Genomic DNA, 27,797 nt, shown 5'->3' with positions numbered 1-27,797 from the left:
GAGTGCAGTCGCGGCTTTCTGCGCTCCCCGCGGCAGAATGGCCCGAGTGCCGCTCGCCGCTTCTCCAGCCTATGACCCCTAGACGCCGGAGCCCACCCTCCGCGCCCACCCCCTGGCGCGGACCCTGCCTGCGAACCGGCGTCGCCCGGCTCAGCTCCTGTGGTTAGTTCTCTCAGACAACCCGTTTCAGGTAAAGGACTCGGTTCTGAGGGGCCGACGAGGGACCCTCGCTGGGATGGTGGTCACGGAAGGGGGTGCCGGCCTTGCTGCCTGCTTTCACAGATCTGGGGTGATTGGTGTTTAGACTACCTTTTTGTACCGAATTCACTTGGATCCAGTCAATATCAGGATGGCATTGATTTACACTTTTAGTCACTTCGGGTCTCTAGCAGGTGTATAAATTGGAGTAAGACACTGGGTTTAGTCGAGGGCGCCGGCGGCTCCCCATTTCCCACTGTGTAAGGGAGGCTCGGGGGCGCGTCTATGCGGTCGTTCCTGCCGGGCAGACCCCTGGCGTTCTGAGGCGCACATCGCGGGGGAGAGCACGGCTGCTGAGGGGAGCCTTCCGGCAGACCCGCGTTACGGCTGCAGCCCAGAAGTTTGCAAGCTGTTTTCAGATTAACTTTAAAGTCCTCGCTTTCCTCCCCGCCAGCCCGAGAAACGCCCTTTGCGTTTCCTCCGCTCTGCTCAGGTCGGTCCTCCGAGCCTCGCAGGACAATCTTCTCGGGAAGGTCGGTCAAGGAAAGAAAGAAATTGAGGCGCCGCGAGTGGCTTCTGGAAAGGGGAGGGCAGCCGGGGCGGGGGGTCGCTGGGGGGTGGGAGGAGGCTGGCCCGGGGGTATAGGAGCAGGAGTGGGTGGGATCCTCGGGAACACCAGAGATCTGGCCGCGAATCGGCGTCGCCGGGCACAGTTCGTGCGGTCCCGGGCGCCGAGCTGCGCAAACCGCCGCGGCCGGCAGGAGGCGTCCCTCGGACCCCCGGCCGAGATCCGAGCCCAGACGGAGTCATGAGTCGGGAGCGGGGCGGTTTCCCCGACGGTGGTGGGGTGCAGAATGCCTGAGAACTGGGCCATCACCCGGGGGTATCGTGAGGTGAATGGTGAAGCTGTAGGTCGCTGGCAGAGGGACTGGAGGAAGTGTCCTTCCAATCTTTTTTTTTTTTTCTGTTATGCAAACTAATTGAGGAACTAGGTTCTAGTGACTTCCTCACTCCAGCCACTCCTCCAGTTCTCTGCCTCTTTCTCGGTTTTATTTCTGAGTTTGACAGAGGGCAAAAATAGGAAAAGTTGTGGCGTGTGTGTGCCCTCGTATAAATAAACTGGGTTTCGTGTCTGTTTTGCCTTGACTGGGTGTGATAGGAGTGGTTATTGTGTGTGTGTGTGTGTGTGTGTGTGTGTGTGTGTGTGTGCGCGTGGGGGGAAGGCACAGGCCAGTTTGGTGTGGAGAGGGAATACCACAATCTGTGCCAATTGTGCCTTAAGGCAAGAGCACCAAATGATGAATAATAACGCCTGGCTTGGCTGCTTTCCAGTTGATTTATGTCTTATGTCAAGTCCCTCCTTCTTCGTGAAGCTTTCCCTAACAATGCCAGCTCACACTGAACTCTCCTTTTTCTACCTTTTCTTTTGTACTTGCCCTGTACATTAACGCCTTGTTATATACTGTTTTTAATTTTTCTGAGTTTGATTTATTATGCACTTTTTACACATGTAGACTTATAAATCACTCCAATTAGATCTTTTATTCTTTTTTCTGGGGACTCAATTTTTTTCATTTTGTTGCTTTTCTTGACTCATAAAGGCTCACGGAACTTGCCATTTAATTGGTGCTTTTTCTTCAATAATTCAGCTAGAAAATATTATGGAGCACCCACTGTGTGCATGTGCTAGGCACTGTACCCTGGATGCATACTTGGTGAAGTCATGAGCCCTTGCATCAAAGATTTCTTTCAGTCTATTGGATAAGGGAGAAGAGGATTAATTGCTCATCACCACCCCTTTTCCACCTGGCATAATGCTCAGTAAATATTTTCAGAATTAGTTAATGAATGCTAGATTGTGGAGGAGACACCATTCATCATTTTACAAAGTTTTCTTTGCTTTTTAAGTTCTAGTTTTTTTCAATGGGTCTGATTCTTCAAAGAAAGCACTATTTAAGTCCCTGAGTAGTTCATTCGGAATCTGAAATTTGGTGTGTTTTGTTTTCTTGTGTTATTTTTCTGTGCCTTCTTTTTTTTTAATTCACATATGTAGCTTTTCCAAAGACAGGGAGGCCCCTTTCTGTATTAGGAAGTTGTTTTTGGTTTCTAAAAGTGTGCAGTGGTTGTTGCTGATATAGCTTCTGTTGCTAAATCAACCCTGGTATTCTTCCGCTAGTAGTGGTAATGTTTTGGGGATTGCAAAAGTAAACCCTTAACATCCTTGGGGAATGTATTGGAACTTTCTGCATCTAGACGTGCTTCAACAGGTTCCTGGTTTTCTCCCATATAATATTTCGGTTGAGAGCCTGCTTCCTGCATATAGCCTCATACTGCAAATTCACTCACAGTTAATTTGCAGTTTTTCCTGCATTTGACAAATTTTTTTTTTTTTTTTTTACAGTTTTTGTCACCTCATGAAACAGGAGATACATAAACAGCTGTGAAGAGAACCACAAAGCAATAGAGATGTGGTTTCCTCACTGTCATAGATGCACATATTTCTACCCCTCTCTCCACTCCATCCTAGACTTAAACTGTAAAAATTCATATCCCAGCAGAATTACAAATCATTATATATTAAGTCCACAGATAAATGTCAGGAGCCTCGTAGAAGATGCTCTCTCTCTTTCATCTTTACCTGTCTGTGGGCTTTTGAATAACCTTGGCTCCTTTGGAGCCTTGATTCTCAACAAAATTAAAAAGTGACCTGTAAAGATGAAATATAGTATAGGAGGAAGCATTTCAGGAACTTAGAGAATAAAACAAAATGTATTGATGAATGAAAAGGATTCTGTTGTTGTCAGCTGGTAATTGATCTTCTTTCCTTTCCTGGTAGGATTTTTAGACTGAGGAGCAATTGGAGCTAATCTACATCATGGAAGTGGAAACCACCGAACCTGAGCCAGACTGTGTAGTGCAGCCTCCTTCTCCTGATGAATTTTCATGTCCAGTGAGACTCTCTGAGAAGATCACTCCATTGAAGACTTGTTTTAAGAAAAAAGATCAGAAGAGGTTGGGAACCGGAACCTTGAGGTCTTTGAGGCCAATATTAAACACTTTGTTAGAATCTGGCTCACTTGATGGGGTTTTTAGATCTAGAAACCAGAGTGCAGAAGAGAGCAGCTTACATGAACCTATGGTGAAGAAACCCTTGGAAATCAATACATCGTGTCCACCTACTGAAAACAGTATGCCTGTCCTGATTCCCAGTGGGACAAATGTTGGGGCCCAGATGCCAGAAGCCCATCCTCCCACTGATGCTCCGGAGCAGGTGGTTCCAATCCAGGATCATAGCTTTCCACCAGAAACCATCAGTGGGACAGTGGCAGATTCTACAGCAGGGCACTTCCAGACTGACCTTTTGCACCCAGTTTCAAGTGATGTTCCTGCTAGTCCTGACTGCATAGACAAAGTCATGGATTATGTTCCAGGGGTTTTCCAAGATAACAGTTTTACAATCCAGTACATTTTGGACACCAGTGACAAGTTGAGTACCGAGCTCTTTCAGGATAAAAGTGAGGAGGCCTCCCTTGACCTTGTGTTTGAGCTAGTGAACCAGCTACAATACCACACTCACCAAGAGAACGGAATTGAAATTTGCATGGACTTTTTGCAAGGCACTTGTATTTATGGCAGGGATTGTTTGAAGCACCACACGATCTTGCCATATCACTGGCAGATCAAGAGGACAACTACGCAAAAGTGGCAGAGTGTATCCAATGACTCCCAGGAGCACTTGGAAAGATTTTACTGTAACCCAGAAAATGATAGAATGAGAATGAAGTATGGGTATGTATTCATAACTACTCTAAAGCTATTGTTAAATCCTAGAGAGAAGGTAAAAAGGCTAAAGGCTTAGTAGGGTGGTTTCTTTCAGTAGTAACCTAACAGGTTTTATCCTCTTTCTACTTTTGTTCTTTTGGCTGTGTGCTATCCTGATTTTTCATGGCAGTTGAATGCAGGCTATTTATCTAACCAGACAATGAAGGTTTTATGATTTGAACAATTCAGATGTCACTCTGCGCAATATGTGTGTGACTGAGAAGTTGCATATACATTGAATATTGTGAATCAAATACTGTTTTAATCACACAGGAGAGCTTGCTTTTGAAAGAAAATCTATGGTGAATCTTTTAAATTATGAATGCTTAATTTATCTGATTTTAAAGTTTTGCATACTGAGAAGTTGCTATATTTTTAAAAGAACGTAGTGGTAGTTGGAGATTTTCATGACCCTCTTTTCATTTTGAATAGTTCAGAAAATTTTTCTGTGCATGACTCTGAGACCTTCCCAAACTTCTGAATTATGCCCAAACATGTTAAGTTTCTTTTTTAGTTTCCTTAAAGCTTTTTATCATTAATTTTATTATTCTATTTATCTCACAGATAAATTATTCCACAACCCAGTATTTTTTTAAACCTGAAAGAGTCTTTTAACAGTGAGTGAAGGGAAAATCTATGCTAATGGACATATTTATTTGTCATTTACATAAAAGCAGTTATCCTCATGTTTTTGTAGGCAAGACCTATATTGGGTTGACCAGGAAGTTCATTTGGAAAAAAGATTATATAGAAAAACCCAAATGACCTTTCTGGCCAACTCAATAAATACATTGGTTCTTTTAGTACGGATATCCAAGCATTATTCACTGATAGGGGAACTGAAATTTCCACATCTGCGTTCTTTAATGAACTTGGAAATAGAGAAATAATAGTTGCTACATATAATGTTGCTAGTGCAAAAATGGTTATATAATAAGCACTGATCTTTTGTTTCTCCTGTAGTATAAAGGGACTTACAACAGGCGGACTAGCCTAACTCAAAAGTTCAGAAGAACTTTGTGGAGAGTCAGTTTTGTTCACTGATAAGTTATACGACCCAAGTGTCTGGAGAGTCTGAAGGCAAATGGTGGTAGTGAACCATTTCCATGTTGTCCAGTGCTATTAGTTTTGATGTTAACCTTCCGTGTTCTAACAGTGCCAGAGCATTGTTGGCATCACAGTAACCTGGCCTTTGTTTAACTTCTCTTGCTTCCATTTAGTCTTAGGTAAGTGGTTTTCTTTGAATATTTCAGTACACAGACCCATCTGTCTTTTTAGCAATTTAATTATCATCAGACTGGAATTTTGCATCTTGTGTTTCAAAAGCTACCTGTGGAGCAAGATGTGAAGCAATATAAAGCCCAAGTTTAGAGGCATTATTATGTAGAAGACCTTGGGATAAAAGTAAAGTTTATGTCCAGAATACAGTTTTCCTGATCATAAATGTATTCTCTTGATAATATAATGCACTCAAGATCCCGTCCTGCTTGGGTAGCAGAATTCTTAGATCCTGTAATAAAGCTAACTACTTTTGACTTATTTTTTTAAGCCAGCATTGAAAGACAGAAAAATCTTTTCCATTTTGTCTTAAAAATATTTTTAATGTATTGTCCAAAATCTCTGTTGCCTATGAGCTAGCAATTCTAATTGGTATGTCAAGGGTAATTAATTTTATATACTCTCAAAGCCACTCTAATCCTTCCATCTGCAGATTGCAAAACTGTGCGTAACAGTGGCCTCCCACTTCACTCTTATGAAGCAGATTTCCAGTCTGCTGAGTACTTGAGCATCTTGGTACATTAAGTTTGTCTGTTTGAATTGGTTGGGAAGAAACTAGCAGAATTATTGTCCAACACATTATGTTATCTTACCATGAGCAAGACAAGACAGGTATTTTGATCCCAGAAAATCCAGGAACTCTTAGGACAGCAGCGTATTGAGTATTTTATCCTTTGGTAAACTTTCTTTACTGAAAAATAGACGTAGAGGAAAGCCCATATGCATTCATTGTTGGATCAGTTATAAAGTGATTACAGTGAGTGCTTGATTTCCAACCCAGTTTAAAGGAAGTAAATATTTATTTGACACTTCAGAGGAAAAGTTTGAGAGAATTGTCATTATAGTTACTATTGCTGGCACTGTATTGTTACTGGTGGTAAGTGGTCCTGCCCTGATAAAAATAGCCAAAAGTATTGTTAATTACTAGTAAAGTGAAGTTCTCCGTGGACTACAGTAAGAAATGTTGTAAGATTGTAGATAGCTAAGTGTCAAAAATGGGTTTTTGGGAAGTTGACCTGTGGTCACTGCAACCTGGTTTTCCTTGTATTCCAAAGCGATGTTGTGTTTCCTGGCAACAAGATGCAGATAACGGCATGTTGAGCCTTGCTGAGAGATTCACAAACAAGCTGGAGCAGCCCAGGTTCACATGGTTACCACATTATTTGGCTAAAGCTATTAATCTCTGTGGTCAGGCCTGTAAAGCTGGTCTATCTGTGCAGATTGCACATAACCAGGAAGTGTGTGTTCAGCTGTGTATATGCCCAGGTCGAACCTGGCAGTCTCTGGATTCAGGAATAATGAATGGCAGTTGTTTATCCCGGTTGTTTTCAGCAGTTTATATGACTTGGTAAATCATTATTATATACTATACCCATAGTAGTTCATTGTGTGGAACTTGGGGAAAGTTCACAGTTCTGCGTCTCTAGCAAAGATAAGAGTTCATAGTTTCAAACTGTGTAGATGAAATTCTTTGGTTTTTGCAAATGGATTTAACATCTGATTTAACTCAAATGAGATGTGCAGTGTTCATTTTATTCTTAAGAGTGAATGGAAGGAAAGTTGAGCTAGGTAAGTTCACAGGTACCTTCCAACTATTAGTCAGGATGCTTAGCTACTAAAAACACTTACGAAAACGGGATTTCAATAATAAAAGTGTTTATATGGTTCATTATAATGAAATTATTTTAACTATTCTTTTCCAATTTTGCCTTCACTCCAAATTGTATTATTCCACTTTGCTTTCGTACTGCTTTTGTAACATCAACTGAAAACTAGTTGTATGTATGAACTCCCCATATTTAGTTGCTGAGGCTTCTTTTGCACACAGGATGAGCTTTGGAGAATTTCCAAATCCAAATACACAGTTAAGAAAACAACATTGAATGTTGTGTTTTCCATTAAGAAAACATAGTCTCTGACAGTTTAGGCACTCATCCTTAGTAGAAAATGGTAACTAAATGGCAGGACTAAGCGGTTTTAAAAGGGTCTCACTAACTGTGCAGAATACTGTTGTGGAGGATGTGCAAATCTCCCTTTAGCAACTGAGATCGCCATTAGTTTTCACATTACATTCATTTTAAAGTGTGCCAGAATAGTCTCCTAGTTATTATCACCCATAAGGAAGAGGCACTGTGCTGACCTTATTTTGGAGGTAACCTATAGTTGAAAAATATGACCAGTGATTATTTCTAATTCTGAATTTCCTGGAAAAGGGAAGGATGAAGAAGAAAGTTGCAAACACTGAGTCCATGGTTAATTTTTGTCAGAAGATAGTGTTTTCTCCTCTTTAGAATTAAAACATTGATAAAAGAAGTTTGGGGCTTAAGCCTAGAATGTTGTCATAGCTGTAGTTCATTAGTTTTGAGTGATTTTGATTGCTCATTGCTCTTAGAAGTTTGTTTCTGTTTTTTAAAAAACTGTCCAAGGGACAGTACCATTAGAAGACTTCACAGGAACTGTGTGAAAGAAGAATTGCTTATTAGTGATAATGAAGAGCACTTGCTGTTCTTTTCTATATGACTTGCAGAGTGGATTATCTAAAGTAGACCAAGCTCCTGACTGAACTCTGCTGGAATAGTTAAATTAGCCAAGTTAGCGCTGGCCTGCACAGCTGTGATGATGTATGAACTAACTCATTATGTGTTATTGATAACACAGAGAGAGGAGAACAGCTGAAACTTACTATGCCTTGTGACTTTTTGGTATTTCTTGAATATACACAGCTGGATGAGTTTGAATTTATTTAAAAAATTCCTGCCGAAGAGAAAGAGAGCTCCATAAGCAAGAACTGTGTTTGAAGTGACTTTCAAAATGTGTGCCTTGTGCTTCAGGAGAAAGCAATCCAGTGAATTATTTTCTGTACCTCTTTATGATGCTATTTACATATGAAATAAAGCTAATTGGCTTCTGTCTATACTAATCCAGGGAAGTTACTGGGTCTGTGTAGCGCCTTCATGGGAATCAATAGCAATCATTCATTTATTCCCTTTCTGGTTTTGTCAGTAAGCAGATTAGACTTTTTGAAGCAGCTGTCACCTGGCTTCAGGTTGGGGTCAGTCTGTTCCTGATATATTCATGGTCATGAAAATGAATCTTGTAGAGAGCAAAGATGTATAACTTTTAAATCAGACAGTTGGAGGAAATAACTTACAAGGTTATCTGATAGTTCCTAAAAATAATTGCATGATACATTATACATTTTCTTGTTGAGTTGACTCTAAAGCTTTTACTTTTTATTATAAATAGAAAAAATAATAATTCAACATTTAAAACTTCATTCTGCATATATGAACGTGCAGAAAATGCAACTTTTGAGTGATTACTCTGTTCCTGTAAAACTACTCCCTAGTGTTAGACTAGAATTTCTAGATTATAACTTTGCATTCTACCATAAAGCAAAGGTAAATTCATAAATTTCTTCTGGGTGCATCTTTGATCTTAGTGATTCTTAGTTTCATATTGGGTTTGGGGACTATTTCTAAAGGGTGTGAAGCAGTAGGTAACCCTTACAAACCTTGCCTACTTAGGGAATTTGAATAAAATGCAGCCATTTAAGACTGTGACTGCCTGTGGCCTCTTGTATCTTATCCCCTGATATGAGCCCACCAGATTCTGCATCCTTTGTCAAAAAATAATTTTTTTCACATTTAAAATTAGGACCTGAGATCCTCTTAACCTAGGTCAGTACCCTTTGATACTTACCAGTATCCTGTTAGTTGCAGTTGGCTTCTTGTGAAAGGAAAGCTTATTTTTGAGTTACAAGATGATTCTTGGTTATTCTAAAAAAATTTTTTGTAAGGCTGGTTCAGATCGGACATGGTAAGTTTTACAAGAAACTCTCTTTGTGAAAGCAGTAGAGTTTCTCTTTTAAATAAATCTGAGAATATTAAGCTAAAAGGAAGTGAATATGAATGATGTTTGTACCTTTGGAAGATAGCAGAGTGCTGAGGGTTGAGACATTTTGTGTTTCACTCTGGGCTTGAAATCTGTAGGTAACAGCTTAAGATCTTGAGGTGAACTGCACTTTGCAACACCATCAGCAGAAACTGTACAGAAGAATAAAATATTTATAATTAAAGTTCACCATTTCTAGGAGCAAACAAGTTATGTTTTTAGATATGAAGGGACTCCCGTAGCAAAACAAAATGTTATTTTTATATTTATAGATTATTTATGGCAGTGCTTTCTAGGGACCAGGGATCATACTGCACAGACTCGCCTCTCTTTAAAATCCCTGTAAGTGTTAAACATAATCCAGTCCAATCCCCAACACATTAGCTGAAAGCCTCAAATTTCTAATGTAGATTAATTCCTAGTTAATAGGATTTGAAATTATAAGGGATAGTTTCTGAGATACATTTTGAGATCTTCAAAAATGAAGGATTTTATATAAAAATAAATTCCACTTACTGAGCTTGGTATTTTGATTTATATTTGATTTGTGCAAAAAATAGTATTGTAGTAGTGTTGTGCTAAATAAATATGAGTAATTCTGTGAGGAGCTCATTTTAGAAAGTTGATTATATTAATAAACTTCTGATTATGAAAATTCCAGGTTTCCTTGCTGACCTAGCCTATTGCTGTTGCTAAGACAAGCATAGAAGGGAGTTAACTAAGCACTTCTGTTTGCTGTGACCACACAAGAAAATATGTCTGTCTCCTCTATCTTTCTCTGCTTGGTGCTGTTTACTTACTGGTAACACCCACTTGACCAGTAAAGAACCTTTACATGGTCATCACAATGAAAGGATAAGCATGTTATGAGAGTGAGAATGCTAGAGCAACTGTTCTGTTTCATGTTCTACAGAAACCAGTGATTTGTGAATGTGTGTACCACAAAATGTGTAAGGAGTGCATTAAAATCCCTCATGACTAAGTTGTCTGAGAAAGAGTTTGGGAAATTTGTATTCTGTATGCAAATAGATATCATTTGTTTTGGTGCTGTTGCCTCTGAGCATAAGGAAGGATTTGTCAATAGTCTTATGTTGAAACCTAGCACTTCTCATAATGATTGGAAAATAGTTTAGGCCACATTTACAGGAATTTCTCTTCATTAATTTTTTCCTCTTTTTGGATTAAGAGCTTTTAAACTGTTACCTTCTCATTTGACGTATAGCCATAAAGTTTGTGTGATTTTCTTTGCTCTAAGTTTTTACCAGCACTGAATAGTCAGTGAAGAATGGCAGGGGTAGGTCCAAGAGTGAACTTTGCTTGCAGTGAACTTTCAGAATCTTGCCTGCACCCTGTGATCTTCACAGTTCTGCAGCTGATCTGGGCCTAGGGAGGGCAAATGGCACAAACTACTCTAAATAATTTCCTGCTGCGGTTGGTCTTTGGTTTCTGACTGTCACCTGGCTTTGCTCTTTCATTTCCAGGCATTGCAAGAATAAAAATAAGCACAGGAGAAATACTAGGTTTGCCTTCCAAGGTAATATAAGAAAGACATCTTTGAATGGAGGGCAGAGAATGTAAAACAGAAGGAACTTTGCTTTCTGATGTTAGGATCGTCCAAATGCTGCCACTCATCAGTAATTAATGCCACTTATGTAAAGTGTTCCACAATTAATTTGTTACTAAAAAATAATTTTTAATTTGGTCATTTATCAGTTAGTTTGTCTGTACTGAGGAAAAAGGCAAAATTTTATTTTTTTTTATTGGAGTTTAAATGTTTTACAGTATTGTGTTAATTTCTGCTACACAACAAAGTGTATCAGCTACATGCAAAATTTTAAATAACCTTTCTTTAAAGGAGTTATTTATAAAAGTCAATTCAGAAATTAACAGATTGTACCTAGTCTAGGGGCTACTAGGAGATAAATTTTGTAATTATTTATAATTAGTATTTCATTTATGAGTAAACAAATTCTAAATTGATATTATTTGAAAATTATTTTTAAGCAGTTTGCATAGTTGATTTTATAATTATGTAGAAAAGTTTTATAAGTAAATAAAATTCAGCCTACTTTAAGTATTGTCAGATTTCATATCCACAGAACTTAATCAGTTGAGTACATGGCAGACATTTTTTATTTTCTACTTTGAGATTAGAAACCTCTCGTTTTAAAAATACTTCACTTGACAAGGGGATATTTATTAATCTTCATAAAAAGTGATAACTACTAATTTAAGGTAGTATAAGACATGATACATTTCTTTTTAATCTGCTATATGTTTCTTATCCCAGCTGTTCTTATAGAAATTGTTTCACTTCCTCTTCAGGCCATGATTGAGATGTCTCACTTAAGTTGCCTTCTGAGAGTCTCAGGACATGTGACTGAACAGGGATAAAAGTTAAGGCTATATGACATTTTTGATGTCTTCAGGGTGTGAAATTTAGGCCCCTGCCTCCATAAATAGATAGCTGCGAGATCTTCTGATCTCAGAATATAATTTTTATTTATGAAAGATTTTAGGCTTATCCACATATTATTAAAAAGTTCTCTTGCATTATTTGCTTTGAACTGATAGTTTTGTAATTTAAGGAAAAGCCCAATATAACAGTGTTTTAGTAGGTTCTCTTCCTCAGGTAGCTATTGTAATTTGCTTTCAGGGGTTGCCTGAGGTAGAGAGGGCTTATGATTTGTTAGGGGTTTAGGAAACACTTAGGTGTACTCAGATCTGGGCCATGTCCTAGTACAGAGTTCTTTGAGAATAAACTGTTACGTGTCTGTTTAGTTCCCCACATGCTTTTGGATAATATAGAATTATAAAAACTTAAAAAAACAAGGTATCCTTTCATATAGACAGCCTACCTGCCTGCCTTTTTTCTCCTATTTCTTATCCTCTCATTTTTATTTCACTGTGTTCACTTCTAGAATCACTTTAACACCACAGATTAGATGTCTGACAGTTTGTAAATCAAGCATGCGGTTTAGCACACAGATTATCCACTGTGTGGATAAATCCACTCATTAACTTACTGCCTTCTCATTCGCCTGTTTCCAAGATGTCCTAGGAGGGACCAAGAGAGCAGCACACACAGCCAGAAGTTTGCTCTAAGACAGCTGATCCCCGGACACTCGAAGCCCCATTGAATCTTAAAGTGGGAAATATTTTTACCTACCCCCCAAATCTTTTGCGGTAAATATATCATCCAGGTTTAATGTTAATTGTTTTACACAGTGCTCTAAGTCTAAGCAATCCTGCTTTGAATAAGTCAGGGTCTCCTTAGAGGTGGGCAGATTTAATTGCGAGTCAACATTTGATTCTTAGCTTGCTTATAACTACTGAGGGTCATACGCAAAGTAACGTTAAAGTAAAAACAAAACAAAACTCTTGAGTTCTGATTTGTAGGTATGTCTGTATTTACAACTACTTCTGGATACCAAGTGGGAAAACCCAGTTGTTACCAGGACCCAAAGTCATACTGTAGAAGTTAAGTAGAGAAATTTAACCTCTGGAAAACAGTGAAAGGTGTTGCTTTGTATGTAGGCAACATACAAAGATAGATAATTTTTATTGCCTCCCCAAATAACTTCCTGCTATGTATTCAAGTCAGTGTTAGCAAAAATCTTAATTAGTGACAGAATAAATGACAGTTATTATGCTTCTAAAGCAGAAAGAGTACATAGTCCTCTGAAGTTTAATAACTACACTGCTTTCACAGTGTATTTTGGTATTATATATGCCATGGCTTTGATTCTCATCACCTTGTAACATATTTGAAGGAATCTATAAGCTGCCAGATATTCCAGCACTGCTAAATGAGTTCCTGGAAACATCAAAGCTAGGTATCAAAAGCCAGCTATATTTCGTGCGCCTGTGGAATTTCTTTAGCAGCAGCAAACATACCCCATCTGTCATGCCTGTCTCAAGTCTGTAGCAGAAGAGCCTAAATAACTCTCGATACTGCATTTGATCTTTATCCTTCTCTCATCGTGACCTTCAGCTAGGGGTGACATTTTCCCTTTATATCATAGTAATAAATAATTGTGTCTGATTAATCCAGCTGATTAGGGTGGGTGTTGATTAGTTTGAGGTCACAGGTTTATCCTTACAGAAACCAGTTAACTTTTATAGGCAGGAAGCCAGGGTTCCGAAGTCTAACTCATCTAGTTAAAACTGTACAGAGTAAGGTCCAGAAAACTCAACTTAACTGACGTTTGCTAAAGTCTGAGTTCTGTATCTTATTTGCATCATCTTCCCACTTAAATGTGTTCCATCTTCTGTGATTCTAGTCTCATGTAATGGCACCATTAATCCAGTCACCAGAATATAAACGTGGGACACATCCTGGACTCCTTCTGCTCCATTCAGCCCCTCCATGCAGTTAGTCTAACTCTTAAATACTCTCACATCATCCCCATTGTTGCCTCTTCAGTTCTTTGCCATAATTTGTCTCATTTGCAGTTTTAGTAGCTATAGATGGCTAAGCATAGAATGATAAATATTTATAATAAACATGCTAATAAATATTTAGCAAATAAGTGCCTATCTCCACCCTTCCCCCACCTCCCTCTACCAAAATAAGCAAATCAGCCCTCCCTACCACTGCTGTTGGAGTGACCTTTTTAAAAGGCAAATCTGACCCTTGTTGAAATCCACCGGTGATTCCTGTAGCCCACAGAATCAAGTCCTAACCTCTTAACCCAGCCCACAAAGCTCTTCATTATCTGGCCCCAGCCAACCTGTTCAGTTCAGGCTTATCTGTTATCATCCCACTCACACACACAGACACCCTGACCTCCCACATGAACTGCATGTGCTGCTTGCTCTGGATTGCTTGAGCCGCGCTTGGTTGGCTTCTGCACATGTCAGTCACTCTGCATGTGGTGTCCTGCCTCTCGGGGTCTGCCTCGCGGCTGGCCAGACCTGGCTCTCATTTCACCTACTCTGGGACACCTCCCTTGACCACCTTCCGTGACCCTGTTCCCAGCAGTTAGGCCTTCTGCCTCTGGATTGTTCCCAGACCACCTTTGTGCCACACTTTACACTGTGCCACAGAGTTTGCTTGTCTTTTTCCCCACTGACTTTTGGGCATTTTACCTTTTTCATCTTATCCTGGCCATAGCCCAGCACTTAATCATTGTGTCTACTTATGATTACTTTTGTTTGTTGTCACATTTCTTTCTTGGTTTTGAACAATTTGTAAATAGAGAACTTGTCTAAAATGGTTACATTCTCCTGAGTTCCCAAACACATAATCCCAAGAACTATTTATCCAGCGAAGGGATTCTGTCCTAATTTCTGGTTTATTCAGCAACTGTTTCTTTAATAGTTTTGGTTTCCATTCCATTCCATTCTGTCATTTATATGGCAGGCCCTTTTTACTTTTTAGGATCTGACATACACATTCGAGAACATATGATGGTGTAGGTGTTGGTACACTGTGCGTTGATACTATATGTTGGAAATGTTGGTATGTCAAGATATTTGTTGAGTGGGAAGAGAGTCATTGTTCGTAAGCATCTAAATTATGAGAATGGGTGTTCTCTTCAGAATTTTTAATTAATTTTGCAAAATTAATTCTTACATTGGTATGTGTGCTGGTGTGTTTGGTGAAGCATGTTGACACAGAATTGTTAATATTTCTGCAGTCCAGTCTCCTTCCCATTAAAGCGAAAATCACCCATTGGTTCACAATTCTTTTTTCTAATTTATTGTGATAAAGTTTTATTTTGAGTGAGTCCAGATGGATTGATTCAGCCACATGATATATTTAACTAAATCTAAAGCATACTGCGCAGTGGCTGTCTCCCATTCTTGCTCTTCTCTGGCCATCCCTCAGTCAGGCTGTCTGTAAGTCAGACAGGGTTCCCATCTGCCAGGATGACTGCACCCTGCTTTTAGGAAGCCCTGTCTCCTCTCTCCAACCCCATCTCTGGCACTGTCTCTGCTGCTCAGTTAATACATATCCTGTATTGACCACTTTGACCTTTTACCTCCATCCTGTTGAAGTGAAGTGTTAGGTTACTTAGTCATGTCTGACTGTGATCCTGTGGACTGTAGCCCACCGGGCTCCTCTGTCCTTGGGATTCTTCAGGCAGGAATACTGGAGTGGATTGCCATTCCTGTCTCCAGGGGATCTTCCCAACTCAGGGATCGAACCCAGGTTTCCTGCATTGTAGGCAGATTCTTTACTGTCTGAACTACCGAGAAATCCCTATTTCCTATTAAACTGTTCCTGAAATTCTTTCCCTTACAGAAATTCAGCTTTCTCTTACAGAAAGCTATCTTGGATTGATTATGTATTCCTGGAGCAGTAGCCACCTCCGCTCCCATAATGCTGCACGCATTTTCTTTGTCCTCTCATTCCCAGAATGTACTTGTGTTAGATAGGCAGATGTACTGCTTCTTTGGTTTTAGATTTTGTTAGTTTTTTCTCTCTTGAAGCCAGGGACTACATCTGTTTGATTCTTTGTGTATTGCCTAAAACAGCCCACCCTCGCCATTTCCATACACACGACTCATAACTGGTTTCTGATAATACAAAACAATGGTTTGATAAGAGTGGTGAATGTTGAACATTTGGCTTTCATGTTGGATGAATTTTATACTGATGCAGATTGAAGAGAATAAAAACTCTTGGCTTTGGATTTTTTAAGCATTCTCTGTTTAAGGGAGAGCAGGTGGTAAAATTAATCTTATAAAAAGATAATTTAATGTTTTTCAAATTTGTTATTTTGTCTCTGTCAAGTCTAGAAAATCATATTGAAAATCAAATAGAGCTAAAACAGTACTTTGATACATCAATCCACAGAACAGTTGATTGTAGTAAATTAGGATTTGTCATAGAAATTTCATAATGCCCAAAAGACTGAAGTGCTCAGAGAATATAGCAAAGGCTGCAGTTTTAGATGCCTTTCTCATGCAAATCATTATCTATGAAGTCTTAATAACATAGGCGTAAACAGAAATTGCTAGAGAGATGTCTAGAATAAAATCTGATACTTTAACAGCAAAAAGCATTGGCTGTTTATAGTATAATGTATGTTAACATATTAACTGCACTACTAAGAACTCCATAAAGAAAATACTGAGGATTTGTTGACTCATAATTGGGAACATTTACTGGGAAGTAAACTTAAAGCAGGAAAATCTGTTTAGAAACTGGAAGTGAACTTAAGATGAAGAAAGAGGTTAATATCTCTCCACTCGATAACATAAGATTCTCCTAAAATTAAGGGAAAATTGTTTAAAGCAACTTGATGTGAAGTTTCAGTATAGGAGTTCCAGGTTTCAATATTTTTCTTTTTTGTAGAATTTCCCAGAAACGTTTTTTTTTAAATTCTGGATTATGTATTCCTATTTACCATAAATAATTTTAAACAAAGTAGTGTTCAAATGTGATATAAACTGCATTTTATTGTCTTCCTATTTCACACTTTAAATTATATGTTCTTTTTAAGACTACATCCTGCTAGTTAGGATGAAATTAGGCATTCTAATCCTCACTTGGAATTAAGTAAGAAATTAGGGTTTGGGGAAGTTCTTTAGGACTTTTTAAAGGAACATAACTGCTTTTTACAAGTTATGTGCTCCATGGCCGCATCAGTTCGTATATGACTTTTAGTTTTTTGGTTTTTGTTTTTTTCCCAAAGAGAAGCTAATTCACAAATTATGAACATTGGGGTGGAGGGTAGGAAATATTTTCTTTCCCTCACATTTGCCAGGAGTGTTTAGTGAGAGATGTTAATAGGTATTCATAGTAAAAGGGAGAGTATTGTCATAGGTTTGGAAGAGTACTTTCTAGCCCTCATCATGGTATTGATACTTCAGTATCTACCTTCACATATTTACGGGACAGAGGAGTAGATGCAATAAGTAAATTGTTTAACTCTGTGTAGACAACTTTTTCAGACTTGACCACAGAATGTCTTTTTGTGCGTAGTACCTATTTAACAGTCCTTGGAACAAGTATTCCAAGGGCACAGTCTGGAGTTTCACAGTAACCAACAAAACCCATAGGTCAAAATTCATACCCTTTTCAAAATCCTAATTTATGACAAGAAAACATGTCAGTTACTGGGAATATCTGTCCAAACACCTCGATTTCATATGAGCCAGTTTCGAGTGCCACTGGATCTGGAGTATCTGGATGTGTGTTAAAGACAGTCATTTAGAAATCTGTGGTAGAAAGAATGAAACAATGCATTTAAAAACTTAGTCACTCTGTTTATAGCTGTGATGTTATGTTTTCTTGAAATATACACAAGAAAAATGAACATTTTGCCATTAATGGTTCAGATGAGTCAAACACTAGATGAAGTCCCATTAAAAAAGAAACAAAAATTTTTTGTACCACGCTTTATAAATTTAAGTGATTCTGATTTATATAGTGGGACCTCCCCCTCCCCAATAAAGTATGGATGCAGCAGCAGCGGACCATATAACAAAATGACAAAACTATTCTCATAGCTGAACGTTATGATAATCCAGACTATTTTTTCGCATCATATTTTGTCAACCTTTTTTTTTCCCCACCCACAGGATAAAAGATGATGTTAGGTAGATTAGCAGTACTTGCCTTATCTGAGGTCATTTTATTTTTCCTATCTTTCATCAGGCAGTATTGTGTATTCCTATGTTGGCTTAGGTGAACTGATGCCTCTGAAAAAAAAGACAGGCTTCAAGAGAAGTTTCTTTTATGTCTCTCTCTGCTTTCCATGTCAGCTTCATCCAGAGCTGACTCCCTGATTGGTTGAGACCAGGTTTGGCTCATCCTACTGTGGTGGGAAGAGCAGGACTGTGTTGATTGGTTCAGGCCAATGATGCTGTAGGATAGACTCAGTCCCTGCTCCATGGCTTGGACATTTTGGTCTTGTTAAGAAAAGACATAAAGGAAACGGGGAAACCACTTACAATGATATCTTTTTACTCCAAACAAAACAAGCTTTGAAAATTCTACAATATACTATACTAGGTATTTGTAATGTTATATGAGATGTTTAGGTATTTCTGTTTTGCAAATGTACTGCTATTAACAGTTCATTTTTTCTTGGGTCTTTTTAGAGGACAAGAATTTTGGGCAGATTTGAATGCCATGAATGTGTATGAAACAGCTGAATTTGACCAACTACGAAGGCTGTCCACACCACCCTCTAGCAATGTCAACTCTATTTACCACACAGTCTGGAAATTCTTCTGTAGGGACCACTTTGGATGGAGGGAGTATCCTGAGGTATTTACAGAATCTTTTTCCAAAAAGTACATTTAAATTTTTTTGTCTTTCACTGTTCCTTTATGACGATGACTAGACAGAACCACAAACCAGAGAGCTTATGGATATAAAATTGAATCTTGTTGACAGTGAGTAATACTTTTCTCTCTTGATTTTTCTGGAAATGTATTTTTTTCCCGTTAATTTCTTGGAGCCCATAAATGGAATACCATTGTTATCAGAGAGAAAATGCTTTCCCCAGTATCTTATTACAATAGGGACCAAGTATTTACTGTGATAAGTACTCAGACTCAGTGCCAACTTTGGAGTAATTTTAATGAGATGAACACTAGTGTAACTTTTGGCTATATCTGGCTCCTGGTGATTGGATCATGTGTTACACTATTAGCATTTTAGAAGACTGGGGAAATCAATTGCCCTTAAGCCCCTGGAAGAAGTACTTGAAAATGTTTATTGAACCATGTGGTCAAGCAAATCAGTCATTTAAAATTCTGTCACAAGTGCACACGTATCCTTAGTTTGAGATGGTAAGAATAGTCCATCCGTTACACAGTGAGGTTTTAAAATAATAGTTTATTTTGCCTCTGAATGAGAATTCTGAGTCACAATTAATTGCCCTGAAATGGATTTAAAGATTAATTTCACATTCCAAAGATCTGACTTCTTTAATTGGTTAAATTCATTTCCAGCATTACAAAAAGGGAGAACTGACTTACCTACCTTAGATTTTCTTTTAAGGAAACAGCAAAAGAAAACAACCTAGTATGTTAATTAGTGTAAAACACAATATTGAGTTAAAATTTCTTCTTAAGTCGTCACTAGTATCTAGTATCTTCTGAAGAGAATAGAGGCTGTTTAAAGTATATTTGGATAGTCCAGTGTAGTTGGAGTGTCTTTGTGTTTTTACTCTTGAGAGGTTTCTTGGGTTTGGAACTTAATTGATTTATGTAAGCAGTATATACTACCATCTTTAATCTTCTTCTGAAACCCTCTTAAGGAATAGAAACAATAAAATCTCCAGGAAATTTGTAAGGCCTTTAATTAGGATAGACTTAACCCTTCACATGTTTCATAAGGTGGGAAAACCATGAAAGCATCTTTCTGTTCTGCATCTTAGAAAAAAATAAAATTCCTGCATATAACAGGAAGTAATTTGATTCACTGTACTTTTTGGCACTCTTCTGATGTTAACAGCAAAGTTAACTATTTTTACCTTTGGTTACATTAACATTTTTCCTGTCTTATAGTGACTGTTTATTGCTTAACTTGCTGTGTTTTTTCTTTACCTTCTGTTTTCTCCTCCATAGTCTGTTATTCGATTGATTGAAGAAGCCAACTCTCGAGGTTTGAAAGAAGTCCGATTTATGATGTGGAACAACCACTACATTCTCCACAACTCATTCTTCAGAAGAGAAATAAAAAGGAGACCCCTTTTCCGTTCCTGTTTTATACTGCTTCCATATTTACAGTAAGTGTCCAGCAGAAATTCTCACCCTCCATTTTATGTAAATGTACAACTTTTAATGCCAAAAAGACTTTAAAAGACTAACTTTATTATCTCTAAAATGTAAAATTGAGTTATTCTTTAGGTTTAATTCTTCCAAAAATAGAGTTCAGATGAGCTATAATTAACCCAGCACTAAAAGAGTGAGCATCCTCTTGCATTTTTTTGGACTAGAAAGCAAACATTTTTCCACAACTAAAAGTAGTTCTGTCTAGATTAAGTCAGAGTTTGCATTTGCCTCTTTCATGGAAGATTAAGACACCCTTCCATGTTATGGAACTGTTTTCTAGGCCAGGTAAATGGCCTTGGCAAGTAGAGATTGTCCCTCAAGGTAGGGTTCTCCATTCGGCTCCCTTTAGTGAATTTGCGTGGAGCCGTGGAGAGAATTCACCTTTTCAAGCAATTTGCATTCTCATTTGCTCAGTAAGGCCCATTTTCCTGTAACACTCTGAAAGTACCTGTCATACTTCTGGGTTTGAGACTGAAGTCATCCTTCTGAATTAAAGGTGAGCTCTCCTTCCAGTTTCCCCAGTGCCATTTTTCTTTTCTTTAGAGAGCCTACTGGCACATCTCCATATTTGGCAAAAGCTGGGGCACATTGCCATTAGCAAGGCCATCTGAAAGGTAGTGTCTCTAGGGAAATCATTATCTACTCTAGTCAGGTAGATCATATTTAAAGCTTGATTTTTAAAATACAACTTGGTTTACTTGGCTTTATGAACTGGGGAGATCTAGGGTAATAGTGGTTGGCATCTTATATTCTTATTAGTAGTTTATTTCAAGTCCAAAATGTGTTTTTCGCATATCATTATGGTAGTCTTAATGATCCTAATTCTGAGATTGCAAAAGGAACATTAAAAACAAAATATAAACAAAAATCCTTGAAATGCTCAGTACCTAAAAGCAGTTTGTCAGTAAGGCAGATTTTAGAAATATATGTTTCTAAACTTGAGGTAAATATGTGCTTTCTTCTTAGTTTAGGTGTGAAAATTTTACCCTGTGTTTTTTTTTAATTAGAAACTAATAAAAATGCCGTTCTGTAATTGCACTAGCACAGCTGGAGACAGTGTCAGCGTCCAGTAGCTAGGAACATGCTGTCCTCCTAGTGAGACGGTAGAGCTCATCAGTGAGACCCGCAGCTTGGCATGCTGGGCCAGTCAGGCATGATGCAGCTTCTGAGTGAGAGGAAGAACGCTCGTTCAATGCTGCATTGTTGGGAGAGTTTTACGGAAGAGTGAAAATTGATTTGTTTTGATCCTAAGACTGGCAATTACGGAATACCCTTCCCTTCACCTTTTTTTACTCTTAGGCTTGTTTTGTAGAAGTATGAACTGTAAAAATAGTATGAGCAGTAATAGAGTTAATGCCACAAATATGGCCTTCCTATTTATAACGTTGGCTTACAAGAGAACAAAGAAAGTCACTCTTTTCCTTTTCAAAATTTCCTATTTTAGTCTTCTTATCTGGACCAGTAATCATCAGGTAAAAAGTAAGAGCTTAGCAAATCAAAAAGATTATGCAGACATTTCAGTGCAAAAAGAGGAGAGCAGCAGCAAGTTCACCAGGGTGTGATGGTACATGCAGCCATGGCGTTCCTGTCTGCCCTAGAGTCCAGGGCTGGCCTAGAGGGGAGGAAGAGGACAAGGACCAATTCCAAAAACAGATTTCAGAAATGGATTTCTAGAGAGACCATGATCTTAGTCAGGAAGAAAGTTTTGTTTTGAAGTCTTAGTAAGTGCAAAGAGTCCAAGAAAATCATAGGTGTCAAAAAGGCTTTAACTATCGGGATCAGAGATACCTAAGAATTGGGAATGCTAGAGTAGGGAGGTAGGGGTGGTGGTGCAAGCTTAACTCATGAGTTTCCTGCAAAGTTGGCTCTTTTTAAAGGGTTTCCCTGCTTTTTCCCCACGTCCAGTTTTATTAACATAATTGACATAAAACACTGTATAAGTTGAAAGTGCACAGCATAATGACTTTATATATATTATAGAATTATTACCACAATCAAGTTTAGCTAGTGTTTCTCATAGTTAATTTTTTTTCCATGTGCTTGCTGGTTTTTAATAGGGCTAGTAAAAACAGAAATATTACTTTGCCAACAAAGGTCCGTCTAGTCAAGGCTATGGTTTTTCCAGTGGTCATGTATGGATGTGAGAATTGGACTATGAAGAAAGCTGAGCACCGAAGAATTGATGCTTTTGAATTGTGGTGTTGGAGAGGACTCTTGAGAGTCCCTTGGACTGCAAGGAGATCCAACCAGTCCATCCTAAAGGAGATCAGTCCTTGGTGTTCATTGGAAGGACTAATGCTGAAGCTGAAACTCCAATACTTTGGCCACCTCATGTGAAGAGTTGACTCATTGGAAAAGACCCTGATGCTGGGAGGGATTGGGGGCAGGAGGAGAAGGGGACGACAGGATGAGATGGTTGGATGGCATCACCAACTCCATGGACATGAGTTTGAGTGAACTCCGGGAGTTGGTGATGGACAGGGAGGCCTGGCGTGCTGCAATTCATGGGGTCGCAAAGAGTCGGACATGACTGAGAGACTGAACTGAGTAAAAATCTTATTCTTGAATATTCTTAGAATGCTTGAGCTAAACACACAAATACCAGCTTTCGAAGTTTGGAAGTCCATTTCAGTTGACAGGACATCTGTCCTGTGCAGTCACCTCATGGTCTTGAATAAGGCCTGAGACCCAGAAAGCAGTGATCCTCAGCCTTTCTGGCACCAGCGACGGGTTCCATGGAAGACAGTTTTTCCACAGACTAGAGGGGTCAGAGGAGGAGAAGGCAATGGCACCCCACTCCAGTACTCTTGCCTGGAAAATCCCATGGACGGAGGAGCCTGGTAGGCTGCAGTCCATGGGGTCACTAAGAGTGGGATACAACCGAGCAACTTCACTTTCACTTTTCACTTTCATGCACTGGAGAAGGAAATGGCAACCCACTCCAGTGTTCTTGCCTGGAGAATCCCAGGGACGGGGGAGCCTGGTGGGCTGCCGTCTATGGGGTCGCACAGAGTCGGACACGACTGAAGTGACTTAGCAGCAGCAGCAGGGGTCAGAGGAAGGTTTCTGGGTGATTCAAGCATGTTACATTTATTGTGCATCTTACTTTTATGATTATTATAGCAGCTCCACCTCAGATCATCAGGCATTAGCTCCGGGAGGTTGGGGACCACTCCCCAAAAGGATAAAATTAATTTTTACTTCATCACTGAAGTTAGGAAATGTCATTCAGAATGGCCAGGGGAGGGAAGGAGAGTGATAAACGGTGACCTTAGATTAGGAGAATTCATTCTTCAGAGGTCCTTGAGTACATGCTCCATAGCCTTTGACTGACTCTGGCTCTCTAGAGAAGGCTAGGTATGTGGGAAGCTTGCAGTGTGTCACTGGAATACCTATGAGCTGAATGTGAAGCTTCCGTTTGGTGAACTGATTTCCAGGCAGGAATGGCAGAAGAAAGAGGAGCCGTCTCTCCTGGTGTCAGTGCCAGGTTTTCAGTACAGCTGTGACCGCCTATAACCTATTTTGGGCAGAGTGGTTGGGAGAAGCTTACCTTCCTCCTTAAACCCAGAAACCTCTGTTGGTAACATCAACCCCTAACAATACTGGGAAACCTGGTGGGTTAGGATTTAGACTCTTCACAGAGCAGGAATAGAGGGAACAGCTAAAAATAAGGAGATTACAGTCTGTGTTTCCTGCCATTCCTCTAGAATAGTGACGGCTTTTTAAAGAGTTATGTACCTGTCAGAATTTGATTAAAGCAGTGGGGCCTCTCTTTAGAAAAATATACCAGACAGGAAAGGCTCTGGAGGAATCTGTCAGGTCTTTGTGAAAATGCTCCAGAAGAGAACTGGCAGGCCTTCTTTGCCCTGAATCTGACCATCAGGGTTAGGATTCCCTTTATCTCTGCTTGTTTCCTTTTGCTGTATTTTGAAAATGGCCCAGAAATAGGATTTAAATTATTTAATCAGGTAGGAATAAGTAAGTGCTTGTCTGAACTCATCCTTTAGAGTAATAGACCTGAATTTAAGGTTCAAGGATAGTCTAGTGTCTAGGGCTTAAGATAATTAGCTCTATCTTAAGCACATCTAAAGCTATAACATTTGAATTGTATTGATGGTTTTTTGTTATATGTGATATTTAAAACTGAAGCAAATGCCAAATGTTAGCTTTCTTTTGATGCCTACTCCATGATCTATTTGTTTTTATACAAAAACTAAAAGTATAAGCTTTTTTTTTTTTTTTAATATTTTCTGTCGTCTCCCTGTAAGCTCCCTCTTACCCACCTGCCTCACTGTCTCCATTCACTATGCTTCCCCATCTAAGTAGCCTTTAGTAGTGATACGTTTTCTGCTTAGTACAACAAAGTTTGAGGAACACATACAAACTGTTGTTACCTTGAAATGGAGTGTAACTATATAGGCAAAAGAGGAATCCAGGACTCAGGAAAGATATTTATAAATTGGCACTTGCTTACTTGCCTTGCAGGAGTACATTCCAGAGTTTTCTCCATAAGGAAGCCGGGGGGAGCTAATAATAGGTTATCTGTACAGTGTTCACTCTAAGGTTTTTTTCTTTCCTTTAATTGATAGCATTTTCTATAATTTTTTAAACTATTTTATATTGGAGTATCAGCCAGTTTTTTAAATATGCATTTTAGCTATTCAGATGGTAATGTTAGAGCACTGTAATGTGAGTTGGACTTACGCTGAGGTTTTCCTCCCTCTCCCTTCCAGGACACTTGGTGGTGTTCCCACACAGGCTCCTCCACCTCTTGAAGCAACCTCCTCATCGCAGATCATCTGTCCAGATGGGGTCACCTCAGCAAACTTTTACCCTGAAACTTGGGTTTATATGCATCCTTCTCAGGACTTCATCCAAGTGCCTGTTTCTGCAGAGGACAAAAGTTACCGAATCATCTATAATCTTTTTCATAAGACTGTGCCTGAGTTTAAATATAGAATTTTGCAAATATTGAGAGTCCAAAATCAGTTTCTTTGGGAGAAATATAAAAGGTGAGTCAGCAGTATGAAAAGTTCAAAAGAGGTTTTCTTGATGTAGATAATGATAAATGCAGAACATAATAGGAAGGTCTTGCATAGAACTTAATGTCATATTTTTTCTTACATTAACTCATAATTCTCATAACAGACCTTCCAAGTAGGATTATTACAGTCTGCATTTTACAGAAAGAAACTGAGTCACAGAAAAGTTAGATAACTTGCCACAGGTCATACAGCTAATAAGATATGGTGCTGGAATTTGAACCCAGGCAGGCTAGCACCAGAGGCCTTGTTATTGATCATTTTATGGTGCTGTATTTCAAGTCAGCCACAAATTAATGTAATTCGGTAGAGGGGAGCTTGCATGTAGATTTGAGGAACCTCAGAATTGAGAGACTTTCAGGTTGGTGGAATTAGGTAAGGAAGTCACCCTGAGAAGGTAAGCTGTGAGAGCTAGATTTGAAATGAAAGAGCAAGTGAACAAATGGTTGGTGGAGCAAAGAGGGAAAGTGCTTTTGTCTGCTGTGCAAAAGAGGGGTTTAAACTTGCAGTATGATCTTTGATGATATTTTTGCCCTTGAAGGCTATGTTAACATTTCCTCCCCATTGAAACCATAAAGAGAATATCATGCCTATTAAACTGATTATACCTTCCTTCTTCTGAATTTCCTGTCCACTTTTTGCATTAGGAAAAAGGAATATATGAACCGGAAAATGTTTGGCCGTGACAGAATAATAAATGAGAGACATTTATTTCATGGAACATCCCAGGATGTGGTAGATGGGATCTGCAAGCACAACTTTGATCCGCGAGTCTGTGGAAAGCATGCTACAATGTTTGGACAGGGCAGTTACTTTGCAAAGAAGGCAAGCTACTCTCACAACTTTTCTAAGAAGTCCTCCAAAGGAGTCCATTTCATGTTTCTGGCTAAAGTGCTAACTGGCAGATACACAATGGGCAGTCACGGCATGAGAAGGCCCCCTCCCGTCAACCCTGGCAGCGTCACCAGTGACCTGTATGACTCTTGTGTTGATAATTTCTTTGAGCCTCAGATTTTTGTCATTTTTAATGACGACCAGAGTTACCCTTATTTTGTTATCCAATATGAAGAAGTCAGTAACACTGTTTCCATTTGAAAAATCTTGGTACTGCTAAATTATTTGTATAAACTCAATCCAGCATTTGTAGCAGGTTTTGGATGGGTGGGCAGAGTAGGGAACAGCACTGGAAATAGGGCAGTTTTAAGACCATTTTTTTAAGTGCTAGAAAGTAAAAAAAAAATTTTTTTAAGAAAAACACAAGTTTTAAAATGACCACTTATTCTTTAATTATTTACTAATTGTTGTTACTGTACTCAGTGTGGAAAAGACTACGGATTGCATACTCTTTTCATTCACACCTGTACATTATAGGCAGCAATGTTATTAGAAGCATTTTTAATAAAGAAACAGAACAGCCTAACTAAATGTGACTTAAGCCTGGTAGAAGTTTGGCCAAATGGAGGCTGTGAGCAAATGTGAGGATCCAGTTTATTTACAAAGATTAAAACTGACTGGAACTAGTACTACCATATTTACTCTGTCCAAAGCACTGCTGCTGTGGTGTAGGATGAGTTTATGGCATTCTAGTGGGTGGAAAGAAATTTCTGTTTCTATCAGTAGGACTGAAATATGTCACCCTACCACAGAGTTAAATCAGTGACTTTAACTGTTCTGCAGAGTTTGCCTGAGAACTCAGTTCTGTTTAGAGAAAGTAAGAGAAAAAAAGAACCATTTGAAAAATTTGTCACCAGCAAAATTTTTCATTAACTAGTTATATAAAATGTGGTTCTTCTGTTAAACTTCAGCCTTAGAAAACTCAGTCTCTCATTATCTATCGTCCACCCCAGTTTGAAGGAGTTGGGCACCTGATTTGGTTAAAGCCAGTCTTAAGAATTAAAAGTATTACTTTTAGGGTTCCAGACATAGGCCCTGACTGAAGGTTTTAGAGAAAGAAATAATACATCTGTAACTGAATTGGTTAGAGTTTATTAGTATACTTTGCACAAAGTAGATCTCAAAAAAGTATTTGTTGACATGGCAATATTGTTAAAGGTGGACCCCCACCCCTCTGCCTGCTTTGCCAGGTGTAGCTGGGTTCCCTGGTCAACTCTGTATCTTACACTACTTCACAGAAACACAGTCTTGGAAATTGTGCCACTGGCCCAGCAGGAGCAGTGTTAGGAGACCGGGCCTCTGCCTGAGCTGAGAGGTAACTGCTCGGTGTACTTTGCCTTAAGCAAAGCAAACAGACCTGGATTTACAAAAGTGGAAGTGGTTGTTCACAAAAGAATTCACTATGGAACTCTTTCAGATTCCAAGCTCTCCTAGTATGTTTGCAGTTATTTCATTTATACACAACTCTTCAGGAACTTCTGTGTTGTTCAAAGCAAGATCTATCCTGATGTCTCAGTGACTTGGCCTGTTTAAGCACTTACCAGGGCTTCCACACAGTTATTTATTTTGCCCTTGTTGATCTTTTTGTTTGCTGCCATTGGCATGAAATAGCCAGCTGAGGCTGGGTTAGTTGTCCTTTCATTCAGTTGTAACTTGTAAACCAGTAATTCCCAATCTTTTTCAAGTTAAGACATCTTACTGTTGCTTATTTGGTTTTATGAAACTTGTTCCTTTTTTTCTCCCTAAAGGAAAAAAAAAGCTTTATGACATATTTATTTTTTTAATAAAACTAAAGCAAAAATAAAAGTTCTGGTAATTCTTTAAAAACTTTGTTGTTTTGGTTCTCTTTAAGACAGCTGCATTATGATCTGTAAATGCTGGTCAGTTGCGTGAATGAATGTGTGATTGAGTGACTGAGTGAACAGACCT

At 38.9% G+C, this 27,797-nt stretch overlaps 1 protein-coding gene across 1 annotated transcript; it reads left to right on the top strand.

Annotated features, from left to right (window-relative positions):
• On the top strand, positions 1-27,695 carry TIPARP (TCDD inducible poly(ADP-ribose) polymerase). Its single transcript, NM_001206048.1, has 6 exons — positions 1-190; positions 3,035-3,987; positions 18,250-18,418; positions 19,726-19,886; positions 24,666-24,944; positions 25,622-27,695. The coding sequence occupies exons 2-6, from the start codon at positions 3,074-3,076 to the stop codon at positions 26,067-26,069; spliced, it is 1,971 nt and encodes a 656-aa protein (NP_001192977.1). The 5' UTR covers positions 1-190; positions 3,035-3,073; the 3' UTR covers positions 26,070-27,695.
• Positions 27,696-27,797: the final 102 nt, after the last annotated feature.

This window comes from Bos taurus, chromosome 1 (assembly GCF_002263795.3).
Source record: "Bos taurus isolate L1 Dominette 01449 registration number 42190680 breed Hereford chromosome 1, ARS-UCD2.0, whole genome shotgun sequence".
NCBI lineage: Eukaryota > Metazoa > Chordata > Mammalia > Artiodactyla > Bovidae > Bos > Bos taurus.
Note: the sequence above shows the minus strand (reverse complement) of the source record. Positions and strands in the feature narration are given on the sequence as shown.